The following is a 27,340-nucleotide window of genomic DNA, read 5'->3' on the forward strand; positions in this document are numbered from 1 at the left end:
GGGGCCTGGCTCTGGGGATCAAAAGAGGAAAAAGGGGGGCGTGGCGTCTGGACAAGAGGGAACTCATCTCATGGAAGTAAAACAACCAACTGAAAATGTATTTATTCTACCAAACCTGCTCTCCGCCCACGAAACAAATAACAACTCTCAAATAGCATTTCTCAAACTCCACTCCCGCATCAAAATACGTACTCCTCACGCAAATCACACTCAACCCTCCCTAAACCACCAACTCCCACACCGATCACAAAGCCTCCCAGTAAACACACCTACACCCCAAACTCCCCACCAACCACATCCAACGCCCGTCCCACCATCTCCACCACCTTCCCATCCCCCGCCTCCCCGGCCACCTGCACCGCACCCACAAGCAACGGATACAACCTCAACAAATGCCTTCTCGTCTCGCTCTCCACATTCACAATAGCCCCACCGTCCGTGTCAGCCGGTATCGCGTCCGGTTCGGCCTGGAGAGCCACTAGCAGCTGCAACACGCGTGTGAGCTCGCGGCGCTGGGAGAGCGGCTGTGGCATGCGTCCGCGGAGGGGCTGGTCGGCGATGTAGGTGCGCAGGGTGAGCGCGCTGCGGAGGAGGAGGTAGGGCGCGGTGGTGCGGGCTAGGTTGATGTGTTGGGGGTGTAGCGTGGAGACGGGGGAGGAGGAAGCGGGGTTGGGGGTTGGTTGTTGACTCTGAACGAGAGCAAAGAGCTCGTCGAGGCAGACTTCGCTCATAAGGCTGCGCCGAGTCGGAGTCGGGTCGATGGTGCGACCGTTGCGTTTCGTGAAAAAGGCGCCGAGAGGGACGGCGCTATTGGTACTACCGCTGCCTCCGCGAAGGAGAGCTGCCTCGGCAGGAGCCGGGGTGTGGATGATGGAGGTGTGGAAGAGGCCCTCGGCGAATGTCTTGCGGGTCTCTTCCTGGACGACTTCCGCGCCGAGGGCGGGGATGATGAGACCGCGCAGTTTTTGGAAGGAGGCAATGTCGAACTCTTGGTCGCCCGGAATATCCGCCGTATGGGCGGCTGGGGCGGCCAGATCAGCACTGATGATGCCGTTGGCGATGGATACGATGATTGTCCAGATGTGCTGGACCGTCTCCCGAAGCGAGTCCATCTCACGAAGATGCGGTACCGCAGCCTCAAGCACCGCTAGCGCCGACTGGGTCGCAACTCTCCAGGGCTGGGCGGATTTAGTGACGATTTGGAACCTGTATTTAAGCACGATTGGTTTCGCGAGTGCGGATAGTGCGTTTGCAAACGCGCCTGTTTCGTATATGTCTCTCTCAGAGGCATGGCTGACCACCAGTGATTGCAATATGGACATGCTCTCCTTGGACATGGCAACATACGTGCGTTTCTCTGCAGCCTTAGCCGCGTCCTCTTGTGAGAAGGCAAGCGACACAAACTCGGCGACTTGCGTCACCATCGCAGAGGGCACGCCGTGGCGAGCGGTGCGGACCATGCGGAATGCCTCGAGGATCTTGCCTTGCAGAGGAGTTACGTGTTCCGCATCGCTGGAGTATGCGCCGGGAGTTGCGTGCTGCATGGCGTCACGGAGCAGGGTCAGCATCCGGCGCACGCGTTCAACGCCGAAGTCGGTCCGGATCAACCCATAGAGCTCGAGCAAAGCCTCGACCCAGACGAGTAAGCTCTTCTGGTTGTCCGACGATCTATCATCCTTGCCATCTCCAGGAACCGGAATTCCTTGTGACCATAGATCCCACGCCAAGTCCAGACTCTCTTTCCCGATGCCAGGTGTTTCTTGCTCGACAGACCGATGGAGAATGTCCCGGAGAGCGCTGTAGGTCGCCGCGTTGATATCGAGTATCTGAAGCGACAGGAGAGTCCGGAAATACCCAAGCAGCTCTTTCCAGATCTCTGTGAAACTGCGATGGCCCGTAAGCGTCTCCAAATACGAGCCGAATAGGTCAGAAACACCCTGGATAACGACAGTGGCCGTCTCAATCCATTCTTCTTGAGCTTTGTTCTTGCCCGAGTGCTTGTCCGCGACTCGAAGCTCGTGTTCGACAGAAGACAGAAGAGTGAAGATCACCGCTCTCATACACACGGACCAAGCTTCCGGACTCAAGCTATCGCCATACGCTGATATGATTCGCATCAATGTTTGGATAGCGCCTAACCAGTTAGCACCCGTCAACATCCCATCTAGAGCGAGGATAATACGCACTGTTCCGTAGCTCCAACCTCTGATCCGTCGCAACAGATGTGAGTCTCAGGAGAAGCAGCATCCATAATGCAGCTGCAGACCCCTTCTCAAACGGTTGCGCGGCCCTCTCGACTAAAGAGTGGTCGCCGTCGGAATCAGGAATCATGTCTTCCGTAATAGACATCGCCTGGTTATCCGCTGAAAGGAAATCGGAAATTGCCCAGAAAAAGGTGACAGTCTGCAACAGTTAGCTACTTGGTCTTACCGGCATAACAAAACTTGAACTTACGGTCAACGCCACGTTGAGTTCATCATCTTGGCTGCAAAATTTATAAAGGGTATCGACCAAGTTGAGAAAACAGGCGTTCGGCAAAGAAGGGAGAAAGTCGGAACAGATCAATTGCAGCGAGGCAAAAGATGGACGTATTAGCTTGACGGCACGGGTGAGAAGTACCGGTGGCGGCTGACCCGTACCATCTCTTTCCGTCTCAGCTCTCGGACTGCGCTCGACAAAAATGCTGTCGATAATCTCAAACGTGAGCTCCCATCCGCTGATGAGTGATTCGCCGCAGTTTTCCAAAAGACTCTTCAGGCCTTCAAGGAGGATCCTGTGGATATCGACATCGATGGCGTGCTTCCCGATAGACACCTGTCTGTCGGAGGCGAGAAGCGGTAGTAAGGATTGACGGAAAGCTTCGAGGAGGCGCTTTTGGATCTGCCCGCGTACATCTTCGTCTTGAGAGGCAACGGCATTTGCCTCTTCCAATAAGACCCGAACCAGCGTCTCCGCAGCGCGTGCCCGTACTGGGGCAGTGTTCGTGATCGAGCTGAGAACAGTTATAAGCTCATCTATTAAAGGAGTCCAGCCCGATACGTCCGGTGTGTTCGTCAACAGTCGCTCGATATTGATCGATGCTAGATCACCAAGTTTTGACAGCGCAAACTGGTTTTCTTGGTTGGGTGCCGAGGAAGTTGCCGATATGCTCAAGACCCGCTTCGGTGGGAGAGATGGCGTTCTCAGTCCTCCTGTTGATGGTGGTGATTGTGGTCGGCTACTGGCCTCGGATGGAGGTTCGGCACGCTCAAGCAGGTTGCAAACCGCCCCCACAATCTCAACAAAAGCGGGGTTGGGAAAGTCAACGGTGCTCTCAAACAACCGCGAGGCGGCCGTTTCTACCGCTCGGATTTCCGTCCCAAAGTTCGCCAGAAGGGTGCTGGCTTCTTGTTCAGCCAGCGGATCAGAGCCTCTGGCTGCCATCGGTGTCCGCCCGGCAGCCTTGCCGGTGAAGAACATGACAAAGTCCGCTTGCTGAAGGGTCTCCAGTATGATACTCCAGGAGGATGCCAGCGTTGGACCAAGAGCAATGCCAAGGTTCAGCAACGCTCTCAAGCATAGCAAGTTTCTGGTGTTGAGCAGGGTATTGCTGACGTCCATTGAAGACTGCCGCTGTTTGTCGGCCCCCAGGAGTGATGGGCTCACCAGATTCTCGACGCTCAGCAGTCCCCGGGCATTCCCAAAGATGCCTCCGGGCGAATCTGTTGCAATAGGACTTGGGGGGGGCTTAGATGGCCCGGCGTTCATACACGCTGTCAAGACGTTCGGCGGAACGGCCGCCTTACCGAGAGTTGTGAGGAATGCATCGCGAGGAGTAGAAAGTTGCAGGAGGCCAGCAACGTGGGCGAACTTTTGAAACGCGCGCACCAGGCCATGGTAGTACTCAGAGTCGAGGCCTGCAAAGAGAAAGGTCGAGCACGTCGCCAGGATAGCTGGCCAGCATTGCTCAATGAATGCGGCGCAAACCCGAATCTCCGCATGCAACGGATGGCTCTCGAGCGTCAATGGGTTGACCGGAACTGGGTTTTTCTTGAATGAGGCGGACCTCTCCAACTTATCGGTAGGCTCCTCTGGCTGGGGGGCAGGCGAATTGCGGCCAGTGTCCGCCTTGAGACCCCGTTTCCGCCTCCCATCGTTCGGTACCGTCAGGGGCAGGATGAACTTGGCAAGACCCTCGGATAATGATGTAATGCAAGATAGGGTAAGGCTGTACACATATGACTCAGGGATCGCGGGCGCGTCGGTTTTGTCCAGTTGGTCGATGCAAGGAACTCGCATAGTGCTCCATTGCGTGCTGATGCCCGTGTTGTGGCCGTCGGACCCTATGGATCCAGAAATAATACCAGTGACACCACTCGCTTCGAGCATGACCTGGTCACTTGGCTGCTCAGAGTTGAAACTGGCGACAGGTATGGTGGATTGGTGACCTAACCCGATGACAGACGGTTTCTCTGTGCTGACTCGTACGAAGGTCGCCGTGAGGTTCTTCAAGATAAACTTTTGGCCTTCAGTCGCATCGTATAACATGAATATGCGCCGAAGTAGCGCATGCTCGGCAAAGATACCTCTGAACACTTCCATGCAAAGCGCGCGCTTCCATAACGTGGTATCTTGGTCCAAGAGCTGAGTTAAAATCTCGAGTGCGTCTCCGCTCTCTGACGGCAGGATGCTGAGATGCCGCCGGAGCAGAGTGTACAGGATCCGCACGAGGCGGACGCTGGTGGCAAAGTTTGGTCGCCCGCGAAGAGACCCCGTGATGAAGGGCATCACTCGCGCGCGTAGGATGTTCGCCTGCTCGGTGTGAGAGTTGAAGATAGCAGCGTGGTTTGTCAAAACTGACTCGATCAGTTCGAGCCCAAACGTTTGGGGTAGGTTGGAGACACGGAGGTATTCGGGACGTTGACCCTCGGTCAGGAGACAGATGTCGTTGAACACCTATGCGAGTTAGCTAACACCCATAAAGGGCGAGAGTAAGGGGCACTGGTCTACCCGGTAAGCGTCCAGCGTGGCAGCCCTCGCCGGGATAGTGCCATCTTGGACGGGAACTTCCCCCACAGCAGGCGATCCCCCACCCGACCCTGTTTTCACATCAGTGACACCCTAAAGGCAGGTCATTACACAACCTGATGGATGAAGACCACTTACTGTCCTCAGTTACAACCTTGTCAAAGACAGAGACCACCAGTTGTTGAAGCGTGGCCGCTGACGTGTTATTGACAATGGCATTCTTGCTGGACTGGAGGATGAAGCAGACATTCAACGCCGTGATAAGAAGCTCTCCTTTCACATCGGAAGAGTAATTCGAGAGGAGTGCCGGCAACGCTTGGAGAATCTTGAGTTGAACATCGAGGCCGGCAGAAGTGGCTTGCTGCAACGCTTCCAAGACCTGACTTAATCGGGAGCGTGGCAGTGCCCGAGACAGAATGAGTCGTTGCAGGCAAACGATGGCAATACCGGTGAATTTGACATTCTTAGTCCCACACGCGATAATGAACGGGTTGACAAAATTTGGTCGTTGAGCAAGTTCTGTAACCGTGTGAGTTTGGGCTTAAGACCCAGGGGATACGGCAATACACACCTTCTGAAGTCTGAGCTTCAGACGGACTTCTCAGACTCCGCAACTCTTCAAGTGACTTCTCGGCGGCCTGTTCACAGTGTCAGTTAAAGGTATCAAATTTGTAACTAAAATTAGTACTTGAACCCAGGTTGTGTGCTATTGGATAAGAAATATGAAACAACGTGTATTTCGCACAATGCGTAACCTGAAGATTAAGGACAGCAGAGCATTAGCTTACCTGGCGTAAGTCATTGTGCTTGCGCTTGCTCTCTTGTATCAAATTGGCGAGCTCTGACGCCAGAAGCTGGGCCGTCATGTTTTCATTCCAAAACTAGTAATAATCATTACCGCATCGCGGTTCCGTTGGTCTCCGTGCCCTCCGGCGTTTTGACTGACGCAAAAGGTACCGTGGTGAAAGTTAGTTGTTCGTTGTCTGCGAAATGAAAGAGCCAACCAAAGCCGGGATGGTTGCGGCCTGCGACTCAATGGATGCTTGGCAATATCTTGATGATTAAGATCTCCAGAACCGGCAGAATTCCAGACCGCTTTCAACCCCTCTGTCAAACATCCTTGCGCCTGAGTGGGGCTCGAAGCTCGCAGCCTGAAACAAGCAACCTTGAAGTCCGACCGGGGTCCCCGCACCCGCCTGTTTGCTGAGTTGCTTGCTCACAGGCACTGCGGGGAGCCTCTTTTGGCGTTTGACGTTTCGGCTACGCTGCCGTGCTGATCTCTTACCCGACAACGCCCGCGCTGTTGTTTTTCACCAACCGCCACAAAATCCATCGCCGGATCGACTGGCATTGCTACCGCAATCATGGCAGCGCAGGTCCCGCGCAACTTCAAGCTCCTTGCTGAGCTGGAGAAGGGCGAGAAGGGCATGGGCGCAGGTGGGTGGTCAACCTTCCATCTTCAACGTTTTAGCGAGACCGTCGCGACATGGCTTCTAACGCATGATGTGACCTGGATTTAGGTGCCTGTTCTTATGGCTTGGAAGATCCCGAGGACATCTTCATGACACATTGGCGTGGGACGATCTGGGGTCCTCCTCACGTATGTGACTTCCCGACCAACCGACCTCACCGCCCGCGACTTGACTAACCCTTGGGGCGACACAGGGCAACCATGAGAACCGCATCTACGAACTTAAGATGGAGTGTGGCCCCAACTACCCCCGCGAGCCCCCCGAGATTCACTTCGTCAGCCAGATCAACCTCCCCGGCGTGAACCCGAACGACGGACAGGTGGACAAGAACGCGGTCGGTATTCTTCGCGACTGGACCAGGATTGCGGCCGAGCTAGCTAAGAACGCTCGGCCCAAGGAGGATCCTCTTAGCTTGGAGTCGGCTCTGATTGCGATACGGAAGTAAGCTGCGACGTTTGATTCATGGGATTCGCCAGTGCTTCCGCTTGTCATGCTAACCCGACACAGGTTTATGGACGAGAACAAGAAGCTCCCACAACCCCCTGAGGGGTCCAAGTACGAGATCTACAAATAAAAGAGTCACTTCATTGGCAACTTAGAAACCCCATTCATCTTGAACTCGTTTCCAATCTTTCCTGCGCCAGTGAATTGGAGCTCCGCCTGGGCCTGTGTGATGTCAGGGACTAGCCGACATAAGAAACCCGGCCCAAGGGGGAATGTCAGCAATGCCGCAGAACCTGAACATATTGTAGAGCCCCGTTAGTCATCTACGCCGAATCCAGAGCAAACTTAACTTCTCCCGTCTTGGAGTCATCCTGATGTTAAAGGGCTCACGTGACCTCGCGTCAGATGTTTCACGAGCCCCTGCAACCTCCAAAAATTTGGAGTCCCACATGCTAGCTTTTGATTGCCGCATCAACAATTCGAGGTGCGGAATTCTCCCCCCACTAGATGAATGCCGTCACTCTTCAAGCCGGCTCGCTCTCATGGGCATCGGATAGCATGTATGTAATTTCGCGCCACCCAATGACTTCCCCTTACTCCTCTTCCTCTCCCAATTGTTAACCCCGCATCAACAACCAGGCTTTGCCCTCTACCGGTCGCTCATGCGCCAGGGCCGTCTCGTACCCATTCCCGATGAACTTGTCAACAGCTCGACCCTCGGCCCGGGCAACCCAATCCAATGGCTCATCCGCAACGGCTTCCGCCGTAACAAACACGAAGTCTCCCCACGCCTCGTAATATCCGCCCTCAAAAACGGCTACCGATACCTAACCCTCCTCACCCGCGCCGCCGACCCTTCCTCTTCTGACCACGCCTCCGTCCTCGATTTCATCCGTGAGAACCAACAACGCCTGTTAGTTCGCCAAGCCAAAGCCGCAGAGGCAAAAGCCAAGCTTATCTCCACGGCCCCAATCCCCGATCGCATCCCCATCATCATCAAAATCTCTGCCGAGGGCGAACCGCCGGTGTACGCCCCGAATATCCCGCCTCGCCCGCTGTCTTCCTTCCCCAATGGGGTCCGTAAACCACCCCACCTGGCACACGCCAACGATATCCCGTTTCTGCGGATGAAGAAGCCGCAGCCGCGATTTCTGGGGCGCGTGATTCGCCAACGTATGGAGCGCCGGATCGACCGGTTAAATGTCATGTATGAGATCGACGATGTCTTGATTTATGATGCTGCGGTGGAGGACGAGTGGGATGAGATGATGGAGTTTATGCTCGCGAAGAAGGCGAGGCAGGAGAAAAAAAGCGCTGTGGGGAAGAACACAACAGAGACCGAAGAGATACAGGACGAGGAGGAGACCGAGGAGCCGACATACCAGGAGGTCCTGCGCAGCGTGCAGTTTCATCTGATTGAGGTAGCCGAGGCGGAGCGGAAGGACCTGGTGGCGAGGAGTCAGGCGTTGTGGGAGATTGTACAACGGGAGCGGGCGTTGGCCTTGGAAGAGGAGAAGGAGAGGCTAGTACGCGAAGGCAGGGGGTATGAAGAGCCGAAGCTTAAGTGGAGTGGTGTGCTACATAGGCGGCGGCCTAAGAAGACTAAGAAGGCGGTAAAAGAGGAGGAGAAGCCGCTTTCTGCGGAAGAAGGAAGGAAACTTTTCGCTCCATTAGAGAACGATGGGGAATTCGGCTCGGGTAACGCGGGGCAAGGAGGGCTCAGGCTAGAAGCTGGGCACGAGAACACACCGGCCATTAACGGCGAGGAACCGGAGACGGAGCTGGAAACCTCCCCTGGCAAAACGGCGGCTGCCAGCGTCAAGACAATCCAGGCTAAGTTGCCAGCGCACGCAAACAATGCCCAACCCAAAGACATAGAAAAACACGAATAAGCCCACGGGACAGAAAGCAGAAACGCTGTGTCCCCAGAACAGGAGCAAGAGCAGGAGAAACCTGCCGAGAAATCGGAAGTGGATAAGCATCAATATGTGCCTGCAGCCGATGTCGAGAGCACACTCTCCACGGGCCAAAAAGCTCAGGGACAGGAAAGGCCTGATGAATCGGGCGAAGGATCCAAGACATCATCACAGGAGCCTCCATCACCAACAACGGACAAAGCATAGAGCAGCTCCTGGGACTTTATCTGGGTATCAGTCGCTAGGGAGGTGTCAAACTGGGGAAATTCACCACAGATTGCCAATCTTAGACCGGACAACCCGAGTGTCAAATAGAGGAGTCTAAAATTCCTGTAAATAAATAATGTACCATTACAATCACAATATGCCATCCTTTCCTGTGCCAAATCTTATTCAACTGCTGTAAACCGCAGCGGCAAGGTAACCAAACACTTTTTCCAAAACAGTCCAGTCCATAAAATAACTCCAATGAATAAACAAAGCGCCGGTCATGACCCTGTCCCGATGACTTACCTCACTCCGTCGAAGTCTTGATAGCTCTCCAAAGCGCCCGATCGACGTCTGACTGCTTGAACCCAGGAGTCCGACCGAGACAGATTCCTCGTTTCGCCATTTCTAGGAACCATGTCAGTGAGTCTTATACTCAAACTCGAAGAAAAAAAGAAACCGAACAAGTCGGAGATAGTATATGCTTACCTTTGACCAACTGCATCACATCCACCACCACCCTCTTCAGGGCCGGATTCCTCGCCTCCCTTCGGGGCTCTTGATACCCTATATTCCCCATCACATCGGTCGCGACCATCCCGAAGGGCAGAATCCCTGAGCCCCCAGCCATGCTCGTAGCAGGCATGAAAGGATCTCCCTCAGAACCAAAAACATCCAACGCCGGATCAACCATCCCACCACCAGCCGCCGTCCCACCGGGTATCGACCACGCAGTCTCGCTCCCACTGCTCCCAGTATCAAGATCCCCTATGGTCTCCGCCTTCCACTCCGTAACCCCACCACCGGCATTCTTCGCGCCGCCACTATTATCACTGCTGCGCGCCCTCGCTTCCCCTTCTATGCACGCCGCCTCCAACTCGTTGACATCCACCTCTATCGTGACCACCTCCGACCCGGGCGGGATCACCACGCCGCGCCGGTACAGATACATCTCGGCCTCGTCACAGTCAAAGTACTCGCCCGCGAAACCCGGCAAGGCCATGCGCATGTCTATGTCCAGCTGGCGGTCGCGGACAGAGTTGATCGCGGCGGAAAAGGGCCCCGTGGCAAAGCCGGAGGTGGAGGCGGGCTTGAGAACGTCCTCCCTGCCTTGGTTGCCGGCTAAGGGGTGGGTTGGTACGCCTGGGGTGTTAGCACCGGTGGAGGAGGTGTTCGGGGCGGAGTCGGAGTCGAGATCGAGCTCGAAGTGTGTGCCTGCGCCGCCGAGGTGGTAGAAGGGAAACTGCCAGTTGAAGAGGGACTGGTTCTGTCCGCGGCCTAGCATGCGAAGGAGTCGACGGTGGATGGTTGCTGGCGACTCGATGAGGAGGCAGAAGCCAAAGACGCGCGCGATGAGGCTCTCGGGTGGGTTGGGCATGTCGAGGAGGATGAGGGCTTGTTCGAGGGAGTAGCGGTGCAGGCGCCGGCCGAAGGTGGTTTCGAGGTCCGCGTAAGAGGCCGGGGGCGCGGGGGATGGTGGTAAAAGGGCGGAGAAGGAGAGATTATCGGAGAAGGGAAGGTTGGGGAACGGCTCGAGGGGGAAGCTGGCATTGTCGAGGGTCGGATGGGTGAGGATTTCGTAGGGGAAGGTCGTGGTGGGGGGATCTTGTTGAGGGAGGGTTGGAGCTACGGCATAATTTGGTTGGGCCCCGGATGTGTATGGGACCATGATACCGCTGGGTAAGGTGGTTGGCACCCCATGTGCCGACGACTCTGGTGATGCAGCTGCTCCTGCTGGGTGGGTTGTGACGGGCGGCGATGGTGAACTCGTAGCGGACTGGCTATCCCCGCCTTTCTTGTCAACTGGAGTTGAAATCGTCGTCTTGGCTTCCCCTTCCTTGAGGTCCTCATCGCTCGCTTCACGAGCAAGTGAGAGAAACTTCTCTGTCGTCTGCTGCAGTTGGCGGCCGAACTCAGGAACCTGGTCCAGCAGCCCGCTGCTCAACGCGAAGTCGTGCAGCTGCATGAAAACGTTGCTCATCTCTTCGTTAGTGTCTCGGAGACTTTGGACTTTCTTTTCCAGAGTCTGGATGGCATTCTCCTTCCGGTTCCGGTACGCTCGTTGAGCCAGGCGGATTTGTGTGCGTCTCCGCTGCCGCTCGTGTTAGAAAACAAGATTAAGTAGATTGATCGAGATAATATAAACACCAGGCATCATGAGTGGTGTCTCTGTGGGCTGAGCACCGAAGGGGATATCAACTCACATCAGCGGCAGTCTCATCTTTGGTGTCTAAGCGCGGCCGTCCCCGCGCTCTCTTGGTCTCATCATCTTGGTCCGGAGTTTCCACAGGTTGTGTCTTCTTGCGTTTCCGCGGTCCTTCTTCTATCCCCCGTGATGACGACCTTACTTGCTTCTTCCGTACGGCCGGCAAGCGCTTCGGCGCCGGAAACACTCGGTCATCCCCATACAGCTCAGCGCTGAGAATGGGCAGCTCACCCTCAGAGAAACGCATCGGGTAAACCTTCGTTCGGGAACTATGCTCGTGTCTAGTTTTAATGTTCATAAAGTAGGCGGGCCGGCCTTGACGTTGTCCGGTTTTCGTCGACTTTTGTTGTTGCCGTACTCCAATTGAACCCACAATGTACAGGCTTACGAATGGAGCTGAGAGATCCGAGGACTGAGTAACACTGAGCGGCCGAAACGTGGAATATGGCCGCGACAAAGGCCAACGGTAGATTATTCTGGCGCAAATCACAAGATAAAACTCACGGTTATGGTAATACTCTCAGGAAGCTGGGTAAACAGGGGGTTCTTGGTTTAAATCTTGCCCTTCCGCTCTCGCAGCAAGTGAGACTGCGCAAGGTGTTGTGTTCTAGGTCTCGCTTACTCACGAAAAAGAAGCTTTGAAATCGAGGCTTGTTAACAAAGCTTAGCATTCCGTAGCATGTGTTCTTGCCTAGTGTGTTAGCGTACGATCGGCCGACCGGCTGCTGACATACCCGAGACGGAATTAGCGGGGGTCTCCAGCAGAGCTAGCCGTATTTGTTCACTTTCATCTCAACCGGATTTCAATCCCCATCCCCAAAATCCGACGATGGTGACATCGCAGTCCAAGACTTTGGCCTCTCCCTTTCGGAGTGAAACTCTGGGTTGATCTCGATTGACGTCCCCACCTCCCTTTTGTTTCCATGAGTGACCTCAGCTAACATGCGGGTCTCTACCGTTGTTGAGCCAAGAAACTCCGACAACGTTGGAGCCCCGACCTTCAGCCCTTGAGTAGCGGTCGTTTTCAGCGAGTATCGTTGTCACGAGATCCCCCTTGACATTCCGCCGCCCGCCAACATCGACAAGCGGGAGAGCGACTTGAGAGTGGGTAATTACCTCTCGCTACCTTCGTTGACGCCAAGCTTGGAAGTACTGCGTTATACATACATGCAGCCCGCGTCCATACCTAGTGCATACATAGTACTCATTTTTTGGACTTATAAGAGGACAAATGTTCATCTAACTCGTGTATCAACCCCATGTTAGCAGTTATTTTCCGCCATGAATTACTTGAGATGCCGGACTAATAAGTCGGGATAAAGCCCTAACTGTGGTCATTGCTAGCTCAAAGCTCAAAGACGGTTTTCATCAAGCGGCCGTCGACCCCCACCTCATCGCTCCGCATTTCAACGCCCTCATTGGCCAATGCACAGACGCCGAGGACCCATTTTCAAGCGGGAGCCAAGCTGCGCAACAGGGCTGTGCTACGGCATGCGCAGTGAGGAAAACGTATTACCGTCTTTTTAATCTCACACTTCCTCTTGAGATTTTGCTTTGCTCCGCCGGTCCTGGGCTCCCAGAGACCAAATCATCACTATCCACAAATACAAACCGATATATTCCCCTCCAGACCCTTATTCTGTCCACACGACGACTTGCGACTCGAATCCTCCCAGGATCTTCCCGACTCCGACTCCAGCAAACTGCGGTCTCCCTCCCATCTTCGCCACGACCCCACGAGGGCCCGCACCACAGCTATGGACGACACCGACGGAGGGTGGCAGACCGTCATGCCGACCTCCCACGCTGCCATGAAGCGTCTACCGCACGCACAGCTCGAGGAGTGCGAGCGCAAGATACTTGTCGACTGGGAGGCCTCACGCAGCCATTGGTCTGGCGTGTAAGTTCAGCCAACTCCCGGCGATTCAAAAGTATGTTCAAGTATGGGGACCGAGTCGCTGATATGTAACGCTTAATATAGAGGAAAGCACCTCCCACTCGACGACTTCACCGAAGCGAAAAAACTCCACAATCGGCTCAAACTCGCTTGCGACACACCGCTCGGGTCCGGGACCTTCGGCGTCGTTCAGAAAGTCGAGTTCCTATGGAACAACAGGTCAATATGTCTGGCCCGGAAACAGGTCCGCCCGCAGAACCGCAGGCAACCCATGTCCGAGCTACACGCCGAAGCCAGTCTTATGGAAAAGTTGGACCATGAACACATCGTGAAGTTGGTGGGCACTTACTGCATTCAGAGCAGCCTGTATCTCCTCCTTTGGCCCGTTGCGGTTTGCAGCCTCGACATCCTGATCAATGACATCGATAACCTGAGGACGGATCATGGCGATCGAGAGGACATTATCCACCGGCTACAAGCGTTGGACTTGAAGGACCTGAGCGCGATCGACGGGTCGCGCACCTCGGCTGCGGCTTCTTCCACAAGCCGTGACCACTGCCCGCTGGAATACCTGCGCCGGATCATGGGGTGTATCACACGCGCAGTAGCATACTGCCACAACTCCAACATCCGTCATTTGGATCTGAAACCGACCAATATCCTCCTGAACCCGGGCCGCGTTTATCTCGCCGACTTTGGCGTATCCAAGGACGTCCATGGCCGAGATAACACTATGACGAGAGGCATGCAGGGAACCCCGAAGTGGAGGGCCCCGGAGTTGGAGGAAGTCACAGCGGATTGGTCCATGAAGGCGGCCGATGTCTACTCTCTGGGGCTGGTTCTGTTGAACATCTTCCTCGTAGTACATAATGCGCCCCTCGATGAGTTTGACGCCGTACTTGCGACTCGCGTTGAGCACGGAAGAGCTCACAAGGTACTCGCATACCTACCTAGGGTCGAAAGTTTGGCTCTGGCCACGCAAGAAGTTGGCGACGCAGCTGCGCCAACATTTGGGCCGAAACACATCATCCACCTCATCACGAAAATGCTTGCCATTGACCCTGCTGAACGGCCCGTGATCTTCGACGTTGATTCTGAACTCACGGAGCTCGGTGGGCTCGAGCAGATTTACCACACCCGCTGCTGCAAGCGGAGTAACCGCGTCTTGACGGACCGCGTGAACACCAAGCTCAGAATCGTGATAGAGGAGCGAGACCGCATCCGCGCAGACTACAAGCAGGTCGCCAAGCGTCTGCATACACTCGAAGCCATGAAGGAGACATACGAAAGCCGCTTGGTCAACGAGCGGAAAATGCATGCTGAAAATATCATGAAAATGCAGATTCAGCTAGAAGCTGAGCGAAATGCACGGAAGCTGGCCGAAGCCTCCCTCGCCGAGATGCAACAGGGCCGGCGACAGCCCCGCCCTAATGCTCCCCGCACGACTTCAGACCGGCCACTCATGTATGCCGCGCACATCCCGACAGGCCCAGCCGCCATGGCGAAGCGACCAGCACCAGCCAAGGCGCAAACTCACCCAGCCCCCGTGTCCCAACTGCCGCCTCCTACGACGCAAGTCCGACCGGCCAGTCCAGCACCATCCGGCACGAACAGCCCCCGACCTCGACCCATCAGCTATTCCCAAGCCGCCGCATCGGGCGTTCCGACAAGACGGGTTTCTCTTATCCCATCGCCGGCCCCGAGCGCCGCTCCCCCGGCCAGCCCCAACCTGGAACAAGTCGGTTACCCGCTCCGGTCTCGCAACTCCGGCTCACGACTCCCGCGCGCCATCAACCCGGCCCGCTCAAGCACACCCTTGCTCAACCGTGATCAGTCATCCACCGACAGCACCCAGTACAGCATGAGCGACTCCGTCTTCAGCCGCATGAGCCAATCCCGCCTCTCCGTCGCCGAGACCAGCGTCGCCGGCACGCCCATGAGTGCCCGCAGCCCCGCCACCCCCAATACGCGCAGAGACCACAGCCCAACAACCATCATCCCCCCCAGCCCTAATTACCGCGAACCCACCACCCAAGTACCCACCTCGCCCAGCGAACCCCACGGTCTCGGCCTCGGCCTGACCGATCGCGAGCGCCGCGAGAGTTTCACCAGCGAAACCGGAACCGGAATCGACCCCAGCGAAAGGGCGGAAACCGAAAGCATCCGTGACACCGCGAGCGTCCTCAGCTCCGCGGGCGCACCCCTCGAGTCTCATCATGATGATTACCGTAGTATGCTGAGCCCTGTGCCTAGCGGCTCGGCGCTCTCCTCGCCCAGGATGGAACATGCCTCGCCAGAAACGGTCACGGCTGTTCGTCGGGTGCCGGCCCTGCCGTCTGCGAAGAGCTGGGCGGATGTGGCGCGGAGACAGAGGAATGCGGAGCAGGGGAGGATGGAAGCTGTCCGGCCGAAACAGGTCGAGGCGAAAATCGTCGAGGCCCAATAGGTGGAAGGAAAGGTAGGAGAAAGTGGGACTGTTATCAGCTGAATCAAAGACTCGGCTGGTATTGGAGACTAAAGACCCAGTCCCGTTGAGGTGGGAAAGAAAAGCTGGGAATGGACAATTGGAATTTTCAAGGAGTTTGGAAAGGACCGGAGACGGTCAGGGTGAATGAAATGATACCATATCTTCCCATGAGAGGAGATACTTCTGGACAGTTATAGCATACGCCGCAATTTTGAATAGCACAGCGATGCAGATTTTGGAAAGGATTCAAAACGATATCACTACCTGGCAGCCCTATGATTGTTCGTGAAACGTCTGGAAATGTTGTCTCGCCGTCTGTCTACCAAACACCTTGTTAATTGTACCGTACCACCGTGCTCAGGAAGACAACCTCCTATTCTGGTCTTGGTTGAAGCCTGGGCGTGGACATTCATCTTGATAAAGCCAAAATTCTGTGCTGATTTCCTAATGGTCGGCTGGTGTAGTGGTTATCACGTCTCGTTCACAAAAGTTGAATTTGCTGGGTTCTTCCCACCGAGAAGGTGCCAGGTTCGATCCCTGGGTCGATCATTCTTTCTTCTCTTTTTTATTTTGCACCTTTCGGGTCCGGTCCTCTTACTGATGTACTTTTTTCATCATTGTACTTACGATCTTCTTGCTTTTATTTCCTCCCCCGTTCCCCCCCCCCCTTTTTGCTTTTCCCGCTTCGTTCTTCCCGGGTATTTTTTTTGTTGTCTTTTACCTTGAGTACTCAAGAAAATAAACAAGATACCAAACCCAAAGATACTGAGAAACGATAGAGATATCGACAATCTTTTACCCTTCTAACCCATCAACCCACCTCTCTGTGGAGAAAGTTTGGTGATGGAGTTCCCCCTAGAGCTGGTTATTGAACTCGGTGTCCTTGCTCTTACATTCTCTTAAATCCACCAAAAGAGCGGAAGATACCCGGACACACGCCATGCCTCCACTAATACGAAGTAATACCACTGGTAAAATATTGGCTCCTTAAGTGTAATCCACACGGATGTATGTAAACCCTCCACGGAGGCTACTTGGCACTTACAAACCCGCGGTTCTTGATCCCGTGCATGTCATTGTCAGCGCCCACTGCTTACCAATTTCTAATTGGTTAGCAATCGTCTTGGTGACCTCACCCCTGATTTTCACGAACCTCCTTAAAAGGGTCCGATAGGTACATACATACCCAAAGCGAAGCTAAGGAAGCAAGCAAGCAATATCACCTTAACTTCCCTTAAACTTTACCTTCAATCTAACACCGAGATCTGACATCCGTCTCAAACATGACATCCCACCCCCACAACCCCCTCGGCCACATCTCCATCGGAGTACGTGACTACACCGTCTCCAAAGCCTTCTACACGGCCGTCCTCGAGCCCCTGGGCCTCCGCCTGGTCTTCGACAGCGAAGAACCAGCTTCAACAACCCTTTCTAAACCTAAGCCCACCTCTCAAACAGCAACAAACACCACCCAAACCAACAGGGTCCGCACCCTAGGCTACGGCCGCGACCCGCAGCACGAATTGCTCAACATCTTTGAGTTCGGCGAGGCGGCCTCGCCACCGGGGCCCGGGTTCCACCTTGCACTGACGGCGCCGTCGCGCATGGCGGTGGTGGAGTTTCATGAGCGGGCGATGGCGGCCGGCGGGGAGGATAATGGGTTACCTGGGGTGAGGAAGCATTATGGGGCGAATTATTTTGCGGCGTTTGTGGTTGATCCGGATGGGTGGCGGTTGGAGGTTGTTTGTAAGGATGGGGAGTAATGAAGAGATTGGGAGGGATTGGGTATCTTAAAGCTGGACTTGTCGTGTTGGGGAGAGTTTTGGTTGTGGACAATACCCGGGTTATGTCTGGGGCAGCACTAGACGAGATGTACGTCGACCTCTTCAAAGCTTGCGACAACTGCAAGAAGCCAACTCGCCTGCAGTCTTACATCAAACCTTGCGATAAGGAACCGACAGGATTTCCCTAAATTTCCCTGGGGGCTGAAGTGAGCGTTTGGTTGTTGAATGGTGAAGTGAACGGAGCTGGCCTCGCTGGGACCCAAAGGGGTAACCGGATGGTGAATATCTCCTACGTTTCCCCTGGCGGCGGGGTTTTGGTGAACGCGGCGGGGCCGTAAATACCGCGGCGCGGTTCGGAGGTTCGCAAAAGGGTGCGAAGAAACAATCAGGGGTTCATCTTTGTCAAGTACTGTACCTAGTCGCGAGATCAGTTGGGATTACTTTCTCCGTATCATTGGTTTTGCATTGGCTAGAGCAATGGTCGACTCACGCTACATATACATACCTAATAGGGATGGAGTTTCTTCTTGCATTGGCGTCATAATGGATTTGAAAAGAAGCAATTTGCAAGGACGAAGGTGGGTTGATGAGCGGGGTTGCGTTTCAGGAAAACATGGCAATTCCAGTGCGGGGTTCCCCATGGACTTTCCCAGATACACTGAGCTCCTAGCTTGAAGTCGACATTAATCAATGGGCCTAGAGAAGTCGCTTTTTACAAAGATGCTTCAACTCCTTCTTAAGTCAACTAAAATAGAAACTTGATGAGGATACTCCGTACTATCCGTATCGATAAGTCCTTCGATCTTTAAGTGGGGCTGTGGGGGAGGTGTTGCGAGTTCTGGGAGCTTGCGTTGTTGTTCTGGGTGCCTGCACCAGGCCGAAGCCAGTGTGCGTGGGCTCACCAGCAGCCTCCTGCATAAGAAAGAAGAAGTACAGGACCATGGGAAAGAGAGGAATGGGATTTCATTATTTTTTCTATCTTTCCTTGCTACACACCCTTTAACCACCGTGGGTTTTATTGTCTTCTTGTCTTAATTGCCTTCTGTCTGCAGGTACTTGTTTCACAAGGCTGCTTGTTAACTCGTGTTACTCATATCCCATCGCTTTCCCAAAATCACACAGCCCTGAGCCTTGCTTTCCGGCCGGCCCCTTGTCAGTTGGCCCAAGCGTGTGGATCCCATCCAGTCCCAAGCTCCGGCACTGCTCGTCCGGCATCTCCGCTCTGGCGGCGCTTCTTTGGGGACGGCGTTCAAACCGGAACAAAGAAACCCATTCCTCATCCTCCCCGGGCCCCAATCGATTATCACCGGGGCGCCGACTGCATTGTGACACTACAACCACTCGGTGACTCTCATAACTACACAGTACCCCAAGCACGACATCCATTTGTGGCTGTTCTGTGCGCCTGAGGTAACTAGGTATTTAGTTGACGTTATTTCCAAGCTCCTTCTCTCCCCGCAGAGGGTCGTCCCTGAAGGTTCCATTCCGCAGCTCTGGCGGCCGGGTCCCGCATTTCCGGACCCCAACAGCCCTTTGTGCAGTTGCCGCAACCAACAACTTCCTCCCTTCCTTCCATCCTCATGTTTTAGTTATTCCAAAGCCACTGTGAATAACCACTGATAGTTTTTCCGGGATCAGAGTCCCGGCCCTCCTGATCGGATTCAAGCCCCTACGCCCCCGGCCCATCGATTGCCGAGCCAAACCCTTGTGTCGTGTGCGTGGCAAGCTCCCAAGGCTCGCGGACGCCTCTATCTTCTCAAAAGCCACGCAAACCTCTGTCGAGGCGAAATGGTCCCGGAAATCGACAGCAGTTACCAATCCAGTACCACATCTACCCCGACTACCCTTTCCCCCCGCGACTCCGCCTCTGACGCGCCGATTCTGCGCCGAGAACATTCTTAAGACCCCTACAACACGACCCCTGCATTGCAGCCGCACCTTGACGACCCAGCCTTTTCCTCCACGTCGAGACCGACCGGCGCTATCGTGAGCTCTCTCGACCACCCCGAACGGCATAGACCATACGTACATACTACACTACAATGGATGAGTCAATAGAGGCACACACGGGGGCTGAGGCGCCCTTTGCGGGATCTGCTGGCGGGGCTGCTGCGACCTTTCTCTCAGGGCTGCTCACCTCCGTCGAGACAATCTCTCGGGCAACCTCCCCCGGCATACCGTGCGGCCATAACAACTACGAAGACGACAAGAAACGCTACCGCCCCCGCACGTTCAGCTACTTCCGGCTGCTTCCCTTCGATGTCGAGGACGACTCGCACCGAGATGCGGCCCTCCAGGGCATCCTCAAGAATCTCTACATATCCATCATGGCCGAGGACTTTTCTCCCGGTGCGCTCCATTGGACGCGCGAACTCCAGGGATGGTTGAATCTCAAGTTTGAGATGACCCGGGAACTGCGGGCCCGGCTAGCCCAGGTGTACTATCACCTTGCGTTGGCCCCGGGGTTAGATAATAATACAGCAGACCGTTTTTCGAGGATGGTTATTACACTGACGAGGTATGATTCTTTCTCTCGTCCACCTGTTCGTTTCTCAGCGGCCTTTTTTTGGACATTGCCGTGACTGACGATTTTCTACTGCAGGAAAAAGCACTACCTCAAGCCTGGCGAGGACCTCACCTTTGACTGGCGGCCGCTTTGGAAGGAGATCCGGGCCATGGTCCTCCCTTCCGAGGCTGCGTCACATCAGGGACCACGAAGGAGGTCGGCCAAGCACCTCCTTAAGCTGTGCCTGCAAGCCAGCGCCTACTTTGACCCCAAGGAGCGCCGAGCCATCCTGGACGAGCTGCTTCCTTATTTCAGCACCTCGGCCATGTCCAATGCTTACATCGTTGCCGGCGCTCTCAATGCCATGCTGCCCACTAGCCCGGCGCCCCCCACCGAGCCGCAGTCGCAGCCGTCCGATCTCTTTCCGACATTCTTCCATTTATGGTCGTTGATGACGAGATCTAAGGGGTTCGACGTGTGCTTCATCGACTTATTCTCGCGCATCGCCCGGGATTACCTTGGCTGCACCCATGTGCCGTTTACAGAACACGGCATTTTTACTCGCGAACAGTCAGACCTAATCTTTACGGCCATTTTGCGGCTGACCGATATTCCGGTCGGACAGGCCAACTCGCCGTACACGTCGTTAGATTATGCTTCCGGCCTGGGCGCGTACCTGGAGAAGGACCGGAAGAAGTATCCGGTCCCTTACATGATTGCACGGTGGATTGCCCACTCCTTGTCGCCGCTCTGCCTCAAGCAGGAGAGCTCCATCTTGACCAACCTCGAGGGCCTGATGGAATCGATCGATACCTTCTTCCACCCGTCGAACCAGGGCGTATGGGTTAACTTCCTGGCCCAGTTGACGTATTTCCTGACCGACATCTTTGTCTCTCGGTGGAATCGCGAGCAGAGTGGGGAACTCGACGTGCCGCAGGACCGTCGCATCAATGACGAACTGAAGAAGCGCTTCGTCCTGGCCCTCAAGGAGGTAACTTTCATGGGGCTTTTTGCCAAGAGCTCTAAGGTGGTTAACTATTACTACTCCACACTGCAGGGTCTGGCATATCTGGAACCAGATCTCATACTTCCCGGCGCCCTCCAGCGTTTCTACCCCAGTTTGCAAGGTCTTGTCGAGGTCCACCGGACAACGTCGAGCTTATGCGGTCTGCAGATGATCGCCAACATCATGTCCAAGCACAAGGGGTACCGCTGCCACATTACGGCCCTGCTTGCGTTGGCGCTACCCGGCATCGACGCCAACGACTTGGGCAAGACGCAGTACACGCTCAACTTTATCCAGAGCGTGGCTTACAGCATTCCGTTTGTGCCACTGGCGCACGAAGGTGACAGGATCCACGACACAAGCCTTGCCATGAACTGGGTGCAGGGCGAGATGGAGAGGATGGAGCGCGAGGGCCAGGAAGTGAAGATCTGCTACGACGAAGAGCTGACGGACGAAGACGAGGCTAGCATCCTGCGCTCATCGACCGCGGGTCTCGGCGAGTTTGTTCTGGCTTTGCTGGGGAAGGTGTTCGCGCTGCTTGAGAACCTGCCCGACTCGAGCCACCTCCGCAATGCATCGCCCGAGGACAACGTTATCAACACGCTCCCGGCGGCGCTCACGCCCCTGTTTGCGTCGTTGTCGCCAGAGCTGTTCGACATGGTGCTCGAGAAGCTGGCCACGTTCGTGAGCACCCACGTGGTTCACCAGGCCAGGGACGCCATGGCGTGGATCTGCAACGCGCTGTGCAAGGTCCATGCGGAGAAGACGCTCCGGGTGTTTATCCCGATGTTGATCGTCAACATCCGGAACGAGATTGACTACAACGGCGCGGCGTCCGACCGGAGCAGCGGTACTGAGGTTTTACCCCGGGATCGCGCGCTCGTGTGGCACGTCAGTATGCTGAGCATGTGTGTCGTGCACGTCGGCGCTGAGGTCGTACGGTACAAGGAGGAGCTGTTTGGGATCGCCGAGTATATGCAGGAGAAATGCCGCGGCCTGCCGACCATCCACATCTCCAACTACATCCACCATCTGTTGCTCAACCTGACGCACACCTATCCGATCGACAACGCGCTGTACGAGCCGGATCGGATCGCGCAGGGGCTGGATATCCATGACTGGGGGCGAACGACATCCCCGGCGGAACTCACGATCAAGTGGCATCGCCCTTCAGAGGCCGAGATCTTGTTTGCCGTGGAGCTGTTTGAAAACCAGGCACGGAGTGCGGCCCAGAGACTAGACCAGCTAATGAGCGACGAGCCACCGGTCAGCCGGAAGGGGAAGAACAAGGAGTGGTCGGACGAGCTGTCACGGAGCTTGACTGCGCTGCGACTGATGATTTCCGGTATCGCCACGATGTTTGACCCGCTTCGGGCTTCCGGTCAGAGGGGCGGGAAGAATGCGAACGGAGATGACAAGACGGACGCCGATGGGGACGCTATGATGGAAGAGGATGATGATCCCCTGGCTGAGGTGGCGGACGACGACGAGATGCAGCGCCAGTTCCACTATCCGGCCGGCTACCAACTCACTCCCGAGGACCCTGTGTACGACCGCATTCACGGTCTCCGCGAGGACGTCGGCCGTCTGCTGTCACGCACGCACGCCTTCCTGAACGCGAACCAGGAAGACGATGTGGCGTGCTTTACCTCGTTGTATGCCACGTATAGGACGTGGATCACAGATGTGGGTATTGAGCGCTCAGCACATCCGCTGGAGCGGCTCATGCGGCTATACGAGTCGGATATCTCGCCGTTCAAGATCAGCGGCCTCCGCAAAGTATACCCGCGGCCGTTGCTCATCAAGCGGGCGGACGCATACCAGATCCAGCGCGTTAAGTACAATTCGGCGTACCGCAAGAAGAGTGAGCTGGATAAGCAGCTGCTGCTCGACCTGGCCGAATCGTGCACATCGTCGTACTCGGACGTGCGTCGGGTGGCACAGGGGGCTCAGGATTCATCGCTGAAGGTGTTGCTCGGGGGCCGGCCGCTGGTGATCCCCGTCGTGCTGGCCCGGCTCGGCAAGGCGCTGGAGGAGAACGACCACGACCGCATCAAGGGGGCCATGTACACGCTGCTGTTTACCACACTTATCAAGACGGTCATGCGCGACTGGCGGTTTGCGCCCGAGTTGATGCGGTTGTATATCGCGACGGCCGGCGTGGACAAGGCGTCGATTCAGAACCTCGGGTCGTCGGCGCTGTACCCGCTGCTAGAGTTTGGTAAGCCCCTCGAGCGCATGATCATCTTCGACCGAGACGTGGTCAACACGATTCGGCCGGCGGAGGAGGACTGCGCGGCTGCGATCCAACGGCGTCACGACTTCATTCGCGAGCGGCGGACCCGGGTCGAGCAGAAGAAGGCTGCGCTGGGGCTGGAGCTGACGGAGAAGGCGCGCGAATCGCACTGGAAGGTGGCTAACCGCTGCACGATCTTCGCGCTGAACTGCACGCTGCGGTTCGACACGATTGCGAACGAGCAGTTCATCGACCTCGTCGGCCACGGCGCCAACGATCAGCACCCGAGTCTGCGGTCCAACTACCTATCGGCGTTCTCGGCCATCTTCTCGGCCATCGACATGCGCGCGGTGTACAAACAGGAGTACCGTAACTACCTGATGGAGAATGAGCTGGACGAGAACGAGGTGATACTCCCCGTGCCGACCGACGACGAGAACGTGACGGACAAGTTCCTGGCGCAGTTTGAGGACTACGATCACCCGGAACACTTTGTCGATGCGGACCATCCGGGCTGGCTGGTCTGGGGCAAGCAGCTAAAGGTGTCGCGCGCGGACCCGAAGCCGTTCGTCGCGTACGGCGAGGTGGAAACCCGCGTGCGCGAGCAGATCGGCGGGATCATCACCAAGGACTGGTTCAAGAAGTGCTTTGACTATCTGAAGCAGGAACCTCGGGATTCCGGGTCAGACAGATTCCGTATGCAGCATGCAGTTCTCCTTATGTCGGTGTTCGATCTGATGTACTACGGGAAGACGGCCGCGACATTCGACGACGTGGTCGAGCTGACGAAGGAGGTGTACGGCGACGGCAGCGACAAGCACCAGCACCGTGCGACGTCCGAGATCCTAGGCGCGCTACTAACGGGCAGCATGGACGACCCCAAGGAGATGCGCGACAAGGCGTGGGGGTTCGCGGCGCCGATGATGCTCAAGATCATCGCCGACGACCTGACCCCCGACAACTTGTCGTACTGGATGACCTGTCTGCACGTCATCATTGATGGCAAGGACCCGCGCCGGTACCGCGAGCTGAGCGAGGCCCTCGCGTCGTTCCGGCTGGATATGACGTCCAACGCGGCGTTCAAGGAGTCGTCCAAGCTGCAGCTGATCGAGTTCATTGTTAACGACGCCGGGTGGCACTTCCGGCACGAGCAGCCCATCCTTGAGGACTGTCTCGCCCATATCGACCACCCTTACAAGTCAGTGCGGGAGTCGATTGGTAGGGTGATCGCTACTGTCTATCGCACCCGCTACCACGAGTCCTTCCGCGACGTCTCGGCGCTACTCGAGCAGAACAAGGCCGAATCATCCCTCGGCATACGCCCCTACCAGCCCACAGAGGCCTTCTCAGCCGCCATCCGCGACGTCTTTGCGCGTATCGAGACTTGGCGTCACGAGCGTACGCCGGGCCAGCAAACCCCCTCCAGCTACACCTCCGGGTCCAAAACAGCCCTCATCTGGCTCGACAGCATGCTCTCCTCGCAAGAGTGCATCCAGCTCGTCCCCTTCTTCCCGGACCCCTTCATCGACCAACTCCTCCACATGATGGACGTGAAAGAAGACCCCGAACTTATGAAGCTCGCCTACCACGTCTACCGCCACCTCCCCAACATCCCCTTCCGCTCCGGCGAGGACGACGCCTTCATCGCCGCCCTCATCCGCGTCGGCAAAACCGCCGCCTCCTGGCACCAGCGCCTGCGCGCCCTCGTCAACATGCAGGTCGTCTACTTCCGCCGCCTATTCCTCACCCAGCCCGCCCAGCGCCAAATGCTCTTCGACGCCGTCGGCGACATGCTCGCCGACCCCCAACTCGAAGTCCGCGACTGCGCCAGCGCCACCCTCGCCGGCATGATCCGCTGCTCCCCGGCTCCGATCCGCAACCCAATCATCTACCAACTCAAAGACCGTTTCGAGCGCCAGCTCAAACTGAACCCCATGCCTAAGCGCAAAGTACCCGGGACGGATACCCCTGTCGATAACCAGAAGCAGATTGTTAGAAGACATGCGGCGGTGCTCGGGTTGGGCGCGTTGATTGAGGCGTTTCCGTATGCGACTCCGCCGCCGACGTGGATGCCGGAGGTTTTGGCGGGGTTGGCGACGCGTGCGGCGAATGATCCCGGGGTGGTGGGGAAGGCGACCAAGGCGATTTTGGCGGAGTTTAAAAAGACTAGGCAGGATAGTTGGGGGGTTGATCAGAAGGTTAGTACCTACCTCCCCGTTTACTTTATTTATCCTGGTTTTATGATGGATTGTTGGTGTTGGGATGAGAATGCTAACGATGATCAATAACAGTACTTCACAAGTGAGCAGTTGGAGGACTTGGAGGGTGTGCTGTGGAAGAGCTATTTTGCTTAGGCCAATGCTTGCTTCTATCCATCTTCTGGCAAGGGAGGGACGACTTCTGGCAAGGGAGGGACGAGATGGAAGAAACGGGATGGATCGATGGATCGATGGAATGCGTGATTGGCACGACTAAATCCGCGGAAGGGGGGTTGGTTCCGAGTGATGCGGAGGTTTATGCGGAGGTTTACGATCCAGCGACGGAATTATATGACGCGCATGGTTGGCTGCTTTGGCTGCTTGGCTGGTATGGTGATGATGAATACGTTTTGTATGGCTGTATGTGTGTCTGTCTGCATTAAAGTACTACAGCTGGGATAACGATGAATGCCTGGATGGATCATGCAAGTTGGCTGGGTGGATGTGCTCAGGAAATGGTGTGGGACCCGGCATCGCATTTACAAGGTGGATGGAAAATGGGCCGGGGGGAATGGAAGGATGGATGGGTGGATGGAAGGTCATTAGAGTGGTGCTTGACATGGGACTGACTGGTTTCGATTGTGCTGTAACTTGTGTAGCGTGATAGGATACTAGAGAGAAGGAAATGAACAAGAAAAAAACCGCATTAGTACTGTTTGTTTTTCGTTTGTTTTGGGAGGTTGTTTGTGACGATGGCAAAGAGAATGACGACGACATCGAAATCATAGAATGGTGGCTTCGGGAGCAATGCCGCTGTGAGTAGGCGTTCCTGTACTATTAACCTCCCTATTTCGACGGGAATAATGAATGAGAGGGCGTAAGCATTCGCTGTTGTATCCATCCAGTTCACCGCCGTCATCGTCACTCACTGCCGCCTCCGCTGCTGCTGCTGCATAAACACGGAAATCACCCACCCACGGGTACCCATGGGTAGTTCTTTAATGGGTATGGGTGGGTACTACCCAACCCATATGGGTTATGGGTAGGAGATATGGGCTGGAACCCAATTCTTGGGTTCGGGTTGGGTTAGACCCATTGTCCGAATATAAGATGGTTGTACTATATAATTAAACCACTGAATCCACTGAATAGTTTAACTGTCTTTGAACCGCTTATTTAAGGGAGCGGTTAGCGGTTTAGGAGCCAGGTTATTATATTCGCTCCTAGGGTTGAGGTTGATCTGGCTGGATGGTTACCCAGATGGTTACTATTTGTAAAACCGGAGGAGTTTTGTTCAAATATTTAAGTCTACAAAACTCTGTACATTGTGTGTTACAACGATAGTTACAGTTCGGTTACATTAATGATCAGTCTCTTCTTTCTTAGGCTAAATCTATAATATAACTCGACTCTTACTCATGTTTCTGGGTCTCTCTGGACCCGACCCAACCCATATAAACCCAAACCCATATGGGTACCCAAATGGGTTATGGGTTGCATTTGGGTCCTACCCACGGGCACAGACACATCTTACGATGTCTGCTAAGAACTGATATCGAGTTACCGACCATATGAAAAGGGGTCGAATACAAACTCACCAGCTTTGTGCAGGCTTGTAGTCCCCATTCTTATAGTGTCCTTTTCTCTCATGGAATTACAATGATTATCATCAGTCTGTATCCCAACCCTTACGAATGCACGTCTTCCATTCCATGGCGGCTCAGACGTGTATTATTGCACCACTAAGTCCATTGTCAAGCAACAATACGAATTCATACAGCTCAGCATACCTTTTCCTCGTCGATGACAGCTCTCGGGTGAGACAGATGTTGAGGGTTAGGGTAAGGGTTAAGGCTGATGACGAGTGTTGAAGCTCCAGACTGCTTCAATGGAAAGAGCGACCACGAAACAAGCTCCTGTTGTTCTCCGCCCAACAGATTCCAGATAATCCTTGCGGCAGAGGTCGAAGCATGATATGAGCTCCTTGCATGGCA

The 27,340-nt window shown here is 55.3% G+C and overlaps 6 protein-coding genes and 1 non-coding gene across 7 annotated transcripts; 5 read left to right on the forward strand and 2 right to left on the reverse strand.

The window, feature by feature from the left end:
* Nucleotides 1-269: 269 nt before the first annotated feature.
* On the reverse strand, nucleotides 270-5,873 carry C8A04DRAFT_9050 (uncharacterized protein; the record flags this gene model as incomplete). The annotated part of the gene is made up of 7 exons (XM_062785335.1): nucleotides 270-2,134; nucleotides 2,187-2,403; nucleotides 2,455-4,905; nucleotides 4,990-5,078; nucleotides 5,146-5,526; nucleotides 5,579-5,645; nucleotides 5,796-5,873. 7 exons carry the CDS (start codon nucleotides 5,871-5,873, stop codon nucleotides 270-272), a joined length of 5,148 nt encoding a protein of 1,715 aa, XP_062640759.1.
* A 498-nt stretch (nucleotides 5,874-6,371) lies between these two features.
* Nucleotides 6,372-9,046, forward strand: C8A04DRAFT_34107 (putative ubiquitin-conjugating enzyme; the record flags this gene model as incomplete). The annotated part of the gene is made up of 8 exons (XM_062782716.1): nucleotides 6,372-6,444; nucleotides 6,528-6,607; nucleotides 6,673-6,920; nucleotides 6,987-7,034; nucleotides 7,329-7,330; nucleotides 7,563-8,215; nucleotides 8,249-8,495; nucleotides 8,829-9,046. The coding sequence occupies 8 exons, from the start codon at nucleotides 6,372-6,374 to the stop codon at nucleotides 9,044-9,046; spliced, it is 1,569 nt and encodes a 522-aa protein (XP_062640760.1).
* Nucleotides 9,047-9,353: 307 nt separating this feature from the next.
* Nucleotides 9,354-11,499, reverse strand: C8A04DRAFT_9014 (uncharacterized protein; the record flags this gene model as incomplete). Its single annotated transcript, XM_062785321.1, has 3 exons — nucleotides 9,354-9,454; nucleotides 9,536-11,072; nucleotides 11,251-11,499. The coding sequence occupies 3 exons, from the start codon at nucleotides 11,497-11,499 to the stop codon at nucleotides 9,354-9,356; spliced, it is 1,887 nt and encodes a 628-aa protein (XP_062640761.1).
* A 1,510-nt stretch (nucleotides 11,500-13,009) lies between these two features.
* C8A04DRAFT_9114 (kinase-like domain-containing protein) lies at nucleotides 13,010-15,595 on the forward strand (the record flags this gene model as incomplete). The annotated part of the gene is made up of 2 exons (XM_062785360.1): nucleotides 13,010-13,152; nucleotides 13,234-15,595. The coding sequence occupies 2 exons, from the start codon at nucleotides 13,010-13,012 to the stop codon at nucleotides 15,593-15,595; spliced, it is 2,505 nt and encodes an 834-aa protein (XP_062640762.1).
* Nucleotides 15,596-16,065: 470 nt separating this feature from the next.
* C8A04DRAFT_t11 lies at nucleotides 16,066-16,165 on the forward strand. The gene has a single exon. It is a non-coding gene; the product is annotated as a tRNA-Val (tRNA).
* Nucleotides 16,166-16,899: 734 nt separating this feature from the next.
* Nucleotides 16,900-17,379, forward strand: C8A04DRAFT_34110 (Glyoxalase/Bleomycin resistance protein/Dihydroxybiphenyl dioxygenase; the record flags this gene model as incomplete). The annotated part of the gene is made up of 1 exon (XM_062782717.1): nucleotides 16,900-17,379. The coding sequence occupies one exon, from the start codon at nucleotides 16,900-16,902 to the stop codon at nucleotides 17,377-17,379; it is 480 nt and encodes a 159-aa protein (XP_062640763.1).
* A 2,063-nt stretch (nucleotides 17,380-19,442) lies between these two features.
* On the forward strand, nucleotides 19,443-25,502 carry C8A04DRAFT_9066 (uncharacterized protein; the record flags this gene model as incomplete). Its single annotated transcript, XM_062785342.1, has 3 exons — nucleotides 19,443-19,918; nucleotides 20,003-25,346; nucleotides 25,440-25,502. 3 exons carry the CDS (start codon nucleotides 19,443-19,445, stop codon nucleotides 25,500-25,502), a joined length of 5,883 nt encoding a protein of 1,960 aa, XP_062640764.1.
* Nucleotides 25,503-27,340: the final 1,838 nt, after the last annotated feature.

The sequence above is a fragment of the Dichotomopilus funicola genome (assembly GCF_033296635.1).
Source record: "Dichotomopilus funicola strain CBS 141.50 unplaced genomic scaffold C8A04scaffold_3, whole genome shotgun sequence".
Classification (NCBI taxonomy): domain Eukaryota; kingdom Fungi; phylum Ascomycota; class Sordariomycetes; order Sordariales; family Chaetomiaceae; genus Dichotomopilus; species Dichotomopilus funicola.